This window comes from Desmodus rotundus, chromosome 3 (assembly GCF_022682495.2).
Source record: "Desmodus rotundus isolate HL8 chromosome 3, HLdesRot8A.1, whole genome shotgun sequence".
In the NCBI taxonomy this organism is placed as follows: Eukaryota; Metazoa; Chordata; class Mammalia; order Chiroptera; family Phyllostomidae; genus Desmodus; species Desmodus rotundus.
Window position 1 is genome coordinate 38500522 of NC_071389.1, and position 14873 is coordinate 38515394.

At 43.3% G+C, this 14873-nt stretch overlaps 1 protein-coding gene across 2 annotated transcripts in view; it reads left to right on the plus strand.

Moving 5' to 3' along the window:
- C8A (complement C8 alpha chain) overlaps window positions 1-14873 on the plus strand; it is a 56418-nt gene that overhangs the window by 14582 nt on the left and 26963 nt on the right. For both annotated transcript variants that reach the window (XM_024571265.4, XM_045204133.3), the window contains exons 3-7: window positions 253-397; window positions 1361-1508; window positions 7182-7371; window positions 9690-9890; window positions 11521-11761. In XM_024571265.4, coding sequence (XP_024427033.2) covers window positions 253-397; window positions 1361-1508; window positions 7182-7371; window positions 9690-9890; window positions 11521-11761 — 925 coding nt within the window. The remainder of the gene's footprint in view (window positions 1-252; window positions 398-1360; window positions 1509-7181; window positions 7372-9689; window positions 9891-11520; window positions 11762-14873) is intronic.

Sequence of the window (14873 nt, forward strand, 5' to 3'; positions counted from 1 at the left end):
ATAGGAAGACCCTAGAAATATCTTGTTCCAGCCTTTCATTTGTGCTTGGAGGCCTTATTCAATATTCCAGCTGGTGATTGTGCCTCCTCTGGTTGAATATCACTTTTTATGAACACTGATGTCCTCTTTAAAAGACAGCCTTTTAGGCAGCTTTCAATTATTAGACAGTTATTCCTTATGCTGAGCTGAGACCTGCCTGCACCACTCTTGGTTGATTGATAGACAATGTGTCTGGTTCAAAATCTGATTTAGTACCGATATCGGAGCCTGCTGCAGCCAAACAAGTTTGGGGGAACCATCTGCAGTGGTGATGTCTGGGGTGAAACGAGCTGTCGCAGATCCACAGCTTGTGTAAGGCAAGAACAGTGTGGACAGGATTTCCAGTGTAAAGAGACAGGTGAGTAGCATTCCAGCGGGATAACAGATGTGCTTGTCAAACTTAACATGCAAAACACTTTCGTCGGGAGCTTGTTAAAAGGCAGACTCCTGAGCTTTACCCTAGAAATTGCCATTCTGCAGGTTTAAGAGGGGGCCCAGAAATCTGCATTTTAAGCCAAGTAATTTTGATGTAAGTTTGCAGGAAAATCTGTTGATTCATTTAGAAAAGATATAATTCACTCACTCATCCTTTTATTGACTTAATATTAATTGGGCATATATTATATGCCAGGAAGTATGACCTACTAGGGATATACAGATGAAAAAATAATGTGCCTTATCTCAAGGTACTCCCAGACTCTTTGGGAGAGAGACCTACAAGGAGCCAACAATAATGTGTGGTAAACAGTGGATGGCAATAGTACAAGGTTGAGTGGGATTCTCTAGCAGGGGGTACATGAATCTGCTTTGGGGAGTCAGAGAAGTCTTCAAAATGGTACTTGAACTGGGACTTAGAAAATGAAAAAGAGTTTCTAGGAAAAAGAATGTGCAAAAGCACAGGGGTTTAGGGGCTTGCCATCAGTTCAGCATAATTGCAGGTCAGGCCTTTGGGAAGAGAGGCCAGGGATGGGCCAAGTAGGTGACCAGGGGCCAGACTATAGCATTTTGAAGAGAAGTGGGGAGCCACTGGAGGACACAGATCAGGGGGATGACAGGGCCACATTGTCATTTTAGAAAAATCACTGGGGCTATAATAGAGGCTAGATTTTTGAAGGGAGCCTGGGTCAGGGCCAGTGGGTGGGAGACAGTGAGGCTATAAGGAGGGCAGAGGCAGGGAGGATGAAAACAGGATGAAATAGGTTGGAGAGAGCTGAGGGGAGATTCAGAGGTGCAATGGACTTGGTGACGATGGATGTGGGTCATGAGGGAGAGGGAGGGGCCTGGGAGGCTCTAGGAGCATCCTCAGCCTCTCCTCTCTCAGGTCGCTGCCTGAAACGCCACCTCGTGTGTAATGGAGACCAGGACTGCTCTGATGGCTCGGACGAGGAGAACTGTGATGATGTCAGGGTCCCTGAAAACGACTGCAGCCTGTATGACCCTATTCCAGGATCTGAGAAGGCAGCTCTAGGGTGAGTTGCTGCCTTCTGGACACTTGGGGACACGGAATGATTTTTCTTCAATCATGAAAATCAGTTTTGGAGACAGAAGAGGGTCTTTTTGAAGGATCGAATGGAGTACTTCCTATGAGGCAGCTGTCACTGTCCATCTAAGGTGGCATCTTCGTCCGAGTGGGCTATAAAAAGTACCGCATACCAGGTGGCTTACTGACAACAGAAGTGTGTGCGTTTCTCACAGGTCTGGAGGATGGAAGTCCGAGATCAGAGTGTCAGCACGGTCAGGTGAGGGCCCTCTTGCAAGTCTTGTATCCTCACAAACTGGAAGGGACTAGGGAGCTCTGTGGGATCTTCTTTATAAGGGCACTAATACCATTTGTGAGAGCTACAGCTTCCTGATCCAGGCACCTCCGAAGGCCACACCTCCTAACACCATCACAGTAGGGATTAGGACTTTAACTTAAGATATTTGGTGGTGGGGGGGTGGGGTAGGTGGTGCACAAACATTCAGTCCATAACAGGGGGCTTGCCCAGTCCTGCCTACACGACACACTTGTTTTCCATTTTCCCCTCCATGCCTACCTGCAAGTCCTCCTCTCCTTTCTCCCCTGCCCAGTCTCACACCAATTCCATTGCCAAGGCCCATCTAAGAAGCCACATCTTCCACGAATGCTTCCCTGATGTCGCAAGAGGATAGCTCTTCTCTGACCCAAGCGCACTCCCCAGGAGCCCTGTGCACATTGTGCTTTGGACTGTAGTTGATGGTATAACCAGGGCTAACAGGATGACACAATACAAAGAAAATGGATTTGGGGTGACATGAGAGAGGCTCTACTCTTTACCAGTGGTTACTCACACTGCCTGGCCATAATGTCTTTATCTGTTAAGATTCAGTCAACCTTGATTCTAACTTTATCATATGTGTTCTGCTCAGGTTTAGTTCCTTCAATGCATCACCTTCTTTTGTTCTGAGACTTAATAAATTTAACTCCTTTCTGAAATGTCCTTCCCCATGTTTCTAACCTGCCTAATTTCTTTCTTTCTTTTTTTAAAAGATTTCATTTATTTATTTTAGACAGAGGGGAAGGAAGGGAGAAAGGGAAGGAAAGAAACATCAATGTGTAGTTGCCTCTCATGCGCCCCTTACTGGTGACCTGGCCTGCCACCTAGGCAAGTGCCCTGACTGGGAATCGAACTGGCAACATTTTGGTTTGTAGGCCAGTGCTCAATCCACTGAGCCATACCAGCCAGGGTAACCTGCCTAATTTCTTACCTAGTGTTACAAACTGACTTTTGTCCCCTTAAAATTCATATCATGAACCCTAACGTCTGTGTGACTATATTTGGAGACACTGCCTTTAGGAGAGGTCATTCAGGCTACGTGAGGTCATAGGGTGGGGCCATCATCAAATAGGACTCATGTCCTTACCAGAGGAGGAGATCCTAGAGATTGCTCCCACAAGATGCAGGGAAGAGGCCCCTTGAGGATGCTGAGAAGACGGCCACCTGCAACCCAGGGAGAGGCCTCGCCACAAACCACCCCTTTCAGTGCTTTGATCTTGGACTTCCAACTTCCTGAACTGTGAGAAAACAAATGTTTATTCTTTGAGTCCCCCATTCTGTGGTATTTTATACAGCCCGAGCTAACAAAGATGTCCAGGCATCACCTCCTCCACATACTCTTCTGGCTTAGTCCTCTCCCATTGCTCCCAGAGTCCTTTGTGTGTCCTGCCCTTCCAGCACTTATCCAGCAGGACTGGGACGTCTGTTATAATGTCCTTCTGCCTCTGAACATAACTCTCGTCACCTCTGCTTCTCCAGCACCTTGCTCATAGCGACACTCAGTATTGTTAGTTCACTGGCACTTTGTATTTGTCTTGGAACTTGTCCCTTAACTTGAACATAAACTTTTTATCGAGTAAGCCCCGATGTCAGAGCTTTTCCCATAATAGCCTCTCACTGAGTATTGGTTGAATCGGAACAAATCAATACGATCAACTGGATCTTCACAGATGGGGAAATGTAGTAATCATCACAAAGTGGCCGGCCACGTTGCAGCCCACTCAGGGTCAGGGGAGGGTGTTGAGAAATGCGGCTCTCGTTCATTATGGCCTAATTGCCCTAACACCGCAGCCCACCCACCAGATAGGGTAGAATCCTGTAAGTAGTAGGTACACACTCGTGAAAGGACTATAAAATTCCATTTTCTTTCAGACTAATAGTATCAGTCTGCTCAGGCTGCCATAAAGGACCACACACTGGGTGGCTTAAGCAACAGAGATTTATTTTCTCACAGGTTTGGAGGCTAAGAGTCTGTGATCACGTGTCAGCAGGGCTGTTTTCTCTGGGGCCTCCTTCTTTGACTTGTAGATAACGAGATTCTCTCTGCATGTCCACATGGTCTCCCCTCTGTATGTGCCTGGGTCCAATTTTCCTCTCTTTATTAGATTACAGCCCTCCCTACTGATCTCATTTCAACGTAATTACTTCTGAAAAGACTCTACCACCAAAATGCAGTCAAATTCTGAGGTTTTGGGGGGGGTCAGGATTTCAACATATCAATGTTAGGGGGGAATGCAATTCAGCCCTTTATACCAGTAAAACGTGGTTAATGTAGATTTTGAAAGTGACTGTAGGGTGAAGAGAGAAACATACAATATTGAGGTTTGACTTGAAAAATAATTACCTTCTTATTGGCAGAAAGATCAGAGACCACGATCTGGTCTCATGATTCAGTCAGGAGCATCTGAAAATCCTGAACGGACTGTGCCCACGCGAGGCACTCAGACCCGTGGCATGGCTCCTCCCCCACTCCCAACAGCTGGCATCTCGATGGTTTTTCTATTCAAGATCTTAGATGCCTTTCCTGATATTTTTTCCTAATTGAAGCCTTTCCTAGATTTGAATGTTTATTTATTGTTACAGAAGTCACACATGTTTGAGGTAACAATAAAAGTCTTCCTTCACCCTCCCTGGCCTGCACCCACCCAATCACCCTCCCTCACTGCCCTCCTTAGAGCTGGACCCTGTCAGCAGTGTGGGGTAGGTACTGCCAGGTCATATAAAAATGCACTGATGATACACACTGTTTGGAAAATATGGCTATAACATGTTTTGTGCATTCTAGACATAAGTATAGTTTACATGAATGTAATCATACCATATATAGTCTATAACTTGCTTTTCTCACTTCATAATACATTTTAAAGATTTCTCCCTATTTTTATTATCTCTTTATAAGCACTATAACGTTCTGTAGCAGCAAACTATGGCCTGAAGGCCAATTTCAGCCTGGCGTCTGTTTTTGGAGCACAGCTTTTGCCCTACAATGGCAGAGCTGAGTGGTTGCTAAAGAGACCTGCAATCCGCAAGGCCTAAAGTATTTGCTATCTGGCTGTTTGTTAAAAAATATTGTCAACTCTTCTCCTATAGTATAATTATATGAGAACTTACTTAACTATTTCCTATTGAAAGATAATTAGATTACTTCCCATTTTTTCTCTAATAAACAAACACTGCAATGAACGTCCTTATACACATATATTTTTTAAAGATTTTATTTATTTATTTTTAGAGAGAGGGGAAGGGAGGGAGAGAGGGAGAGAAACATCAACGTGCGGTTGCCTCTAGTGCATCCCGCGCTGGGGGCATGGCCTGCAACCCAGGCATGTGCCCTGACTGGAAATTGAACCAGTGACACTTTGGTTCACAGGCCCGTGTTCAATCTACTGAGCTACACCAGCCAGGGCTTATACACATATTTTTGTATTCATGTCTGAATATTGCTGCCCAGATTTCCAAAAAGTGGAATTTCTTGACTATGTCTTTTTCTTTTCACTGCTGCCTCTGCAACCTCATTTCTAAAATTGATGTAGGCTTAGGGGTTACAGCACAATCTTAGGGCTTATTATTCCTTTGAATTTTTGTTGGCCCTGTAAAAGGGCTTGCATTTATAAGCTTCAGACAGAAATACGTTCAATAGGGGAAAGATAGAAACTGCAGGGTGAAGTAAAGGGGAAAAAAACCCAGATTTGTGTCCTCCAAGAACTCTGTGAAGAAAAGCCAGGTTGTGATTACAAACAACTTACTTAATCTTTCTGAGCTTCAATTCCTGCACTTGCGAAACTGAAAGCTAATGTATGCTAACTGTCTGGTAGGGCGTATATTCAGTTCATTGGAGCCCTTAGTACATCACTTCCACTAACGCAAAGACAGAGATTAAGAAAGGAAGAGAAGGAGCTTAACTTACACTTAATTTCTGCTGTATGCCGGTGCTCTGTAACTGCCCATTTATTCATTGAGCAGGTTTCATTCAGTGTTTACCCTGCTCATCTCACTGCCTGTCTGGCTTTCTCCAGCAGTAAAAACAAACATGACAAGACACTCACTGAATGCCACTGGACCGCAGAGCAGGGATAATCAAAGAAGGCCACACACAGGAGGCAACATTTGAGTTGGGTCTTTAAGGCTGAAGAGTTGGAGAGACAGAAACAGGCGATCATTTTATTATTATAACACTCAAGGCTTTGATTGGCAGGTGTTGGAGCGTTAGCCAACTCTGCATGTTTTTGTTCAGTTAACTTTCTTTTAGATAATTAAAGCTGCATTTCATCTGTTTGACATTATCATTACCCAAATATGGTAAAACCATTCATAGCCTAAAATATATAATAGTTACTTGAACAGATAGATTTGAAATACGCCAGGGAGGGAAGCGTGGGAAAATAGCTCTGGGAAGGTACTGGGCTCGGGAAAGAAAGTGTAATTGTGGAGTGACTGGTATGTGCTATCAACGTTACTTCTGTTTCACCCCACCACTTTCCTTTAGATTCCACAAAAACCACGAGAGGTAGTTTTATTTATGCCTGGTGTTCAAAAGAGGAAAAGGACCTTCAGGAAGATTCTAGAATGGGTCCCAAATCACACTGCTAGTAAATGACAGAGTTGGAAATTAAACAGGGGTCTCCCCGACTTTCCAAGTGTGCACACTCTGACAATCGTGCCGCCTGAAGACAACGGCCTCTCTGAGGACTACATTCTCACCTTAGCACTGTGACTCACACCCGTATTTCAAACCTACCTTTTTTAAATCAGCAAATCCCTTTTCTGGAAACACTAGCAGCAACATTTATTTAGTACTTCATATATGCTAAAAACTCTTAGGATTCCTGTACATGTCGTATATTATTCCTTTGAATCTATTCCTTTGGATCCATAGAGTTAATGTTTAACTCTATGAGGGTGGTAGTATTAACTGCTTTTTACAAATGACTAAGCGGAGGCACAGAGAGGTTCGATGATATGCCCGCTGTCACACAGCTAGATGTAGCAGAGATGGGAAACAGGACCATACTCTCTGGTTCCTGTGCTTGGTTTCTTGATGATTGTGTGTATCTTCCTTTAACTTACTCAGTAAGCATTTAGGGGTGTCTCCTGTGTGGGAACACTGTTCTAGATGCTGATTGGAGCTGTCTGGCTGCTTTGGTTAAAGAGAATCTAAGGGCCCAGGTCTGGCTCACTTGGTTTCCCATTGTTACCCAAAGCGACCTTGAAAATACTTCAAGGGTTCCACGGAACACAGTTTGAGAAACCACTACTCAGACTTCCAGCTGTTTTCCAGAGAAAACTGCATGCTGTTTTTGTCCTTTCAGTGCTCTCTCGCAAAAGCATCCTGTCTTTTCAATTTAGGTATAACATCCTGACCCAGAAAGAAACTCAGAGTGTGTACGATGCCACGTATTATGGGGGCCGGTGTGAGATGGTGTACAATGGGGAGTGGAGGGAACTTCGATACGACCCCGCCTGCGAGCGTCTTTACTATGGCGACGATGAGAAGTACTTCCGGAAACCCTACAACTTCCTCATGTACCGCTTCCAAGTGAGTCTCAGCAGGGGCACACACAGGCCACAGTGGGCTGGGGGCAGGAAGGAGAGGCTTGTTGGTGGAGATAGATGCCTTGCTTGGCAGATGTTGTTTCTTGTAGAGCTGGCTGGGGGCTGACGGCTCCTTTCCACCTGCCCCCTGCATGCTCAGTGCTAAAGGGCACGGAGAGGCAGGGCAGGGCTAGGGAGAGATGTAAGCTAGGCGTGACCACCTGCCTGCTGCATCTTGGCTCCATCTCAAAATCGATAAAGTAGATTTGGGGCCTATTGTCTGGGTTGTTAGTCAGAAGACCTATTTCCAAGTTGTGGACCTGTTAGAATATAGAAAGTTTCAGCCCTCTGTATCAGCAGGTTCTGCATCCATGGATTCAACTAAACGTGGGTCAACAATATTCAAAAACACAAATGTTATGTTGCTGCCGACAGGTACTATGAGGTTAGGCTACCTGTGGTGGTTTCATCTTTACAGAACACGTGTAGACTTTTTTACTCTTGTCATTATTCTAAACAATACAGAGTAACAACTATTTACTTAGCCTTTAAGTGGTACTGGGCATTATAAGTTATCTACAGATGATTTAAAGTATACGGGAGCTTGGATGTGTGTAGGTTACATGCAAATACTATGTATGCCATTATACAAGGGACTTGAGCATCTGAGGATTTTGGTATCCATGGGTGTCCTGGAACCATCCCCCATAGACGCCGATGGGCGAATGTATATAAGATTGTGAGCAGCCCATTGCCCCTCCCTGGGCCCAGTTTCCTGTTGTAACGTGGGGGCCAGGGCAGGAGGTGGCTGGACAGGAAAGTGCTTGCAAACTGCCGATGATCCGAGATTCTCTCCATTTCTAAAATTCCTTGGTGTCCTGGCCACTCAGATCAGCTCTAAAGGCTGCTCCTGACCATTCATTTCCTCAGGCTTCACCCTCTGGGTGAGATGTCCACACAGCAAACTTCATTGGGTGGTTACTATGTGTCAATTATCCTACTTCCACACAAATTCTCCCATAACAGCACAATGGGGTAGATGTTATCATTTTCCCATTTTAGATGCTAAAAACCTGGAGACTTAGAAGGATAAAGGGTCAGGCCCAAAGCTGTACTGCAGCAGATGGCAGAGATGAGATTGAAACCCAGACCTATCAGAACTAAGCCTGGGTATGTGTCATTTAGAAGAGAGGATGAATTATATACATTATATCTATATACTCATACACATTAAATCTGTATACTTTCTATCTATAGAAAGAAATGGTATCATCCTAGGACTCTAAACAATTTTCAAGGCATATTCCCCCCTCTCCAGGTTTCTGAAGAGAAAAATATTCACAGAGGATAAAGCCAGGCTCATGGAGTCTGTATTTAAGGAGCTGGCTTCCCCAACCCACTTGAACATCTGCCACCAGGCCTAAGATAAGCCAAGCTGGAAGACATGGACGACGCTATTTTTTTAAACTCAAGGATGCAGAGGTTTTCAACCTGCAGCCTGCAGGCCGTATGTGGCTCAGGGTGGCTATGAATGTGGCCCAACATAAAATTATAAATTTACTTAAAACACTACAAGATTGTTCTGTGATTATGTGTTGCAATATATTTAATGTGTGGCCCAATACAACTCTTTTTCTTCCAGTGTGGCCCAGAGACACCAAAAGGTTGGACACCCCTGGAATGTAGGGCCTATGTATCAGGCAAGACAGGACAAGAATCCTGGTAGCACAGGATTCTGAAATCTCAGTGCTTTGAAGCAACAGTGCCCTACTTATGCTATCTGTCCACCCCAAGGTGGAAAGGAAAATCCCATGCACAGTGAACTACTCACATGCTCTTAGCCCTTGCTTCCTTGCCTCAAGCAAGGCATAAGACCATGCCTCAGTTCAAGCTGGCAGAGAAGTGCAACCCTACTGTGTGCCTGGAATGAAATAACTGAACATTCGTGGGCAGAATATCGTCATCTGCATGGCTTCCTTTGCCCCTTTCCACCCCGGTCCACACCCAGACAAGGATTTCTGTAGCTCTCCATAGCAGAACCACCTGGCCTTCTCTACAGAAAGGGTTATTAAAGAAATCCATGCTCAGAACAATATAGCATTTTACCAGAATTGTGTGTTTACATAAATATTTTAGCAGTACCACTATACAGTAACTAAACACTGGTTATTTTCTTAGTATTAATCGGATGCCGCAGTTAGCCTTTTAAAAGACTTTACAATAACTTGAAACTCTGTAGGTATTTTTCAAAGCAAAGATTTAAGTGTGAATTGGAATATAACTCTACATGCACAAACCTAACATCCATTTGTTTCTTTACAGGCCCTGGCAGACACTAGTTTCTCCTCAGAGGTGTATGATGATACAAATGAACTTTTTACTAAACTAAAAAATGACCTGTTTGTGTCAGGTGGGTTGACCGTTGGTGTGGGCCCTGAAGGCATCCCTGTAACAGTGGATGTAGGTGGGTCTGGATCAGAAGACTCTTCGTTCTTGAAGGAGTTAAGCATGTACAACGAGAAGGTATTAAATATAATGCCTGTGTCTCACAGTACGCCATAATCTGTACCGAACACGTACTACCTTAATTATATTAAAAAGTACAGTAGTAATTGAACCTTCATTTGCTTGTGTAATTGGAAATGTCTGATCAGTGGTAATCACATTTGTTTTTCTTATTACCCTTTTGCACACAGAATCATTACAAAGGGAATAAATTGAATAATGAGGCTAGAACCTATATCACTTCACCCCCTCCTTTTTCCTGGTTACCTGGAGCATATAGGGAAATACCTAGAATGGTATTGTCTTAAAGAGAAAGAGCCAGGCCCTCTAAATTAGACTTGGAAGAATTCTAAAGCAAGCCTTACTTTTTTTCCAAATAGATCAGAGGGCTGGCATGCTGAATCAGTTTTTAACTTATTCATCAAACATTCACTACTAACTGTCTATTATCCTGAGGGTCCAGGCAATGCTTCTTTGAAGAAAAAACATCTACCTAGACTGAGATTTAAAGCCTAGTTCAAGTTCTCCAGATGAAGGGAGGCAGAAGTTAACAGCAGGGTGTTCTAGGCTAGGGAAACAGCAGGCTCAGAGGTCTGGAGATGACAGAATGCCTCACAAACTCGGGATTGAAAGTACTTTAGCTGGCTGAAGCACAGAGTAGGAAGGAAAAATAGGGGGTGACGGGGATGGAGAGGCAATCAGCAGCCAGAGAAATATTTATTAAACTGGTTAGAAATTTACAAAAGTGTCTCAATAACATTGATTCCAGGATTGTGGATTCTGTTGGGAATCAAAAAATTATTTTGAATGGTGAAAATATGCTTCTAAAAATGAATTTATCAAATATTAATTACATTCTGGAGCTTTGCCACAAATTAGCTATTGATCCAAAAGGAAAGTGTTGTTCTGTTATCTGGCTGTCACGTATGGCTATGGACTTTTCAGTATCACTTTGGTTCAAGGTTTACATTACCTGAATGTAATGCCTGTGCGTGACCCTCTTCCTCTTAAACCAATTCAACAATACCCTGGTCCTGGCTTCTTCTTCTTATTATTATATCAGGTTCCTGCTTTCTTTATTGCTTAACAGTACAAGACCATCACTCACTAGGAGGTAAGTTACATGAGGACAGGGGCCTCTCTCAGTCATGTGTATGTCCACTGTACCTAGCGTAGTACACGTGAGTATAGGCACTTTTCAATATTTGTTCAATAAATTAAGTGAAGAATCTTGGCTTTTGAAAATGTTTCTAAGCATACTTTTTATTGGCTACCTAATGCTTGTGTAGGAGGTTGCATAACACAATGCTTTCATTAGGGCAGGGAGATATGTGCAGATGAGAATGGACCAGGGGCAGAATAGAGGTGAGGAGCTCAGTGAAGCACAGTGTAATAAGTCGCCCAGGTGAGCGTTGATGAGAACTTGACCTGTACAGGGCAGTGGGAACAGAGATGAAGTCATGGTATCTAATATGTGTGTGTAAAATACACTAACACTCCATCCATGTATATTTATGCTCATATGTTTATATATAAATGTATATATTTCTCATAGCCACTAAATGCAGACTTTTGCATTACCTCATATGGTAAAATGTATACTCTTTGTTCTTTTCCCTCATTCCATGGCTGGTGTTGCTGTTGGCAGAAATACAGCTTCATGAGAATTTCCACAAAGGTGCAGACTGCTCACTTTAAGATGAGGAGGGACAATATTGTGCTAGATGAAGGAATGATGCAGTCGCTAATGGAGCTTCCGGAGCAGTACAATTATGGCATGTACACCAAGTTCATCAATGACTATGGCACCCACTACATAACGTCTGGGTCGATGGGTGGCACCTATGAGTATTTCCTGGTGATTGACAGTGAAAAAATGGAGTCATCTGGTAAGTAGAAGGTTTGTGCGCACAGTGGTCGGTGCCTATGCCAGGACATGGTTTGCACTTTTTGGAGCACCGACTATGAGCCATGTGTGGTCTTGTTTACTCCTCCTGACAACCCTATAAGGTATCATTGGTATTATTTTCAGGGGATTGAAGTCCAGAGGGTGAAAGGACTTACTAAGTTCTACAAATTAAGCTCTACAAATGTGATTTTAACTCATACTTGTCTGGCTCCCTAAAATTATGTGTTTTCTATTTCACCATGGTTACCTCTTTAGTAATAAAGAGGTAATTTTGTTATTCAAAACATCAAAACTTATTTTAAATGTAGATTCTTGATTAATGGAACTGCCATACCCATCAGTCAGTGATGCCAGAGAACTGGAGTCACCCCAATTCCTCCCTCTCCTTCCCCTCTGTAGATCTCTAACACCCCTCAGTCCTCTCTCCTAAACAGCTCTGGTCCATCTGCTGTTCTCCACATCCTCCCCTACAGTGGTAGGCCAGGCTCTCATCTTTCACTCATTACTGCATCGGCTCCAATCCATTCTCGACTATTCCCACCTGAAGGATCTTTCTGCCTCACAGATACGATGTTATCACTTTCTTGCCTAATACCCTGAATGGCTAGAATAAAGTCTAAACTTCTTAGCATGAGATCATCATAGTCTCATAGTCTCATAGTCAGGCTCTCAAGTAGAATCCAGCCTGACCAGGGAACCTGTTAGATGTGCAAAACCTCAGGCTCCTACCCTAAAGCTACCGATTAGGAACTCTGGGAGTGGGCCCAGCAGCCTGTGTATGACAACCCCTCCAGGAGATTCTGATGCTCATGAGTTTGAGAACCACTGAACTAATCAATGAATGAGTAGAAGGGGGAGAGATCTACCCATATTTCAAAGCCAAGGTCAAATTCCCAGTTTCAAGTTTTCCTGAGTGCATTAGCCCAGGCTGGCCACTTCTTTTCTTCAACAAATTCTTATAAATTCCATACTGCATAGTCTTTAAAAACCAATTTTCCAAATGTTTAACATTTTTTCCTCATCCAGATTCAAGATCTTTAAGAGCCAGTATCATGTCTCATGGTTTTCTGTCTCTTTAATACTCAACACAGGGCTTAATAAGTAGTGAGCATGTAAAACAAGACATAGAGTTTGAAAGGGGCATTCCTTTGGATTCCTGGCTAGGGTCTTTCATTAGTTAAGCCATGTATCCATATATTCATTCTTTCATAAATCACATATCTATTGAGTATCTATTATATATTCATGCTAGGGATACAACAGTGAGCAAATCTAAGTATGTTTCCTACCCTCTTGTAGCACAGTCATCTTCAAACTGCAGGGTACAACCCCGCAGTAGGTCTTGTAATCAATATGTGGATCACAAATGACATATTGAACCACAAAGGATAGAACAGAAAATAGCATAGTGGATTATAGGCAGTGAAGGTAAGTTATGGCCTCAAGAAACTGTTGCCAGTTAAATATAGATGTGTATACGTGTACAGAGTCATGATATAAAATAAACAATTTAGTATAGATCAATGTAAAAAAGAGTTTGACAAACTTAATTCAAGTGGGTCTTTTTAGAATAATTCAGAAACACAAGGAAGGAAAAAGAGCTAACGTGTGCTGAGTACCTATCAGGTCCTAGGTGCTTTTGTGTATATTCTCATTTAATTTTCTGGACAACACTTGGAGGTTGGTGTTCTGACAGTTTTAGCCCTGAGCAATGCTGAGGCTCCTCAGGGAGGTTAATTACTTTGCCCAGGGCTTCAGGAACCTGGCATCAGAGCCTTGGACCCATGGTTTTTCTACCATGTGGTCATGGTTAAGCCTTTCATTCAACTCGGGCTCCTGTCTTTGGTGTTGGATTCCTAATTAATTGCCTGGGGTATCTCGTGGTCCCTCCTCTTTAAAATCTGTGAGGCAGAAATGGGCTTTCGGTGTGGTTAATATTCAAAAGGAGCCCACCAACAAATTGTCCCAGGGATAATTACCTCAGCTCTGTTTATAGAAAACCATATGTCGATAATAGCACAATTTGCTATTTGCAAAGAGCTGATTTTCTATAAATCTGGAAAGTTAGTGTTGCTTTTCTATAAATATGGAAATGTGCTAATCATCACCTCATCTGCTGGAGACCGCTAATAAATCAGAATGTCATTTACATATTAACCTACCGAGAACAAAGACATCTACCTTCTTTCCCTTTGACGAATGGAATCACGCACATCCTCTCTCCATGTTTGATGTTTGTCTAGTTTCGCTTTGTCTCTTGCTCATCCCCTCTCTCTCTCACTCCATTTCTTTCTCAGTGCCTTGCTTTTTCTCTCAACCTATTTCTCTGTCTTTCCTCTTTGTCACTGTCTTTTTCTCTCTGTGTACCTTTAATCTATATGACTTTAATAATATTTATAGTCTACTTAGTACTTATTTCTAAGGAAATCCTTGTGAGGTATATACATTCATGCTCTCAAAGAGCTGGGCTTGGTATGGAAAGATTTAAGTGAACACATTGGCTGGTTTGCTCTCAGAAGATCTTTGGCCCTTGGGTTTGCCTCAGATCCTCCCTGGGTTCATCTCAGACAATGCACAAAGCTGTTAGCTCTAATGTGTTCTTTAGATAAAATGCTTCTCCCCCAAAAGACAGCATGAAACCATGCATCAAAAATCTCGTGAAGTCTTGGATGTTGGGGAGGTGACGTTAGACTTCAATGGGATCCCAGAGCTTCCTCGATGTCTGTGGCTGACAGCTTTCCACTTTCTGTAGGAACCAGGATAGCTTTGGGCTTGAATTTCTGGATTTTGACTTTTTCCCCCCTTCTTCATCCCCTCTTCAGAGATCTTACTATTTGCCTTTGTATCCAGGTATGACAAAGGGATCAGTGTATTCGCTAGTCTGTCTTCTCTGGAGTCTGGCCAGTCACAGACTGGTAATTACCTCAGGCAGGTCAAGTACTCCAGTGACACTGCTCTGGTCATGCCCATTTCCTGCCTCCCTTTGCACATGCCCTGCTGTTGGCATCCAGTGCCCTTCCCTCTCTTGCCAACCTGACAGAGTCAACTCAGATGGGCCTTGTACAGCCATCTCCACCCCTGTGACACCTGCC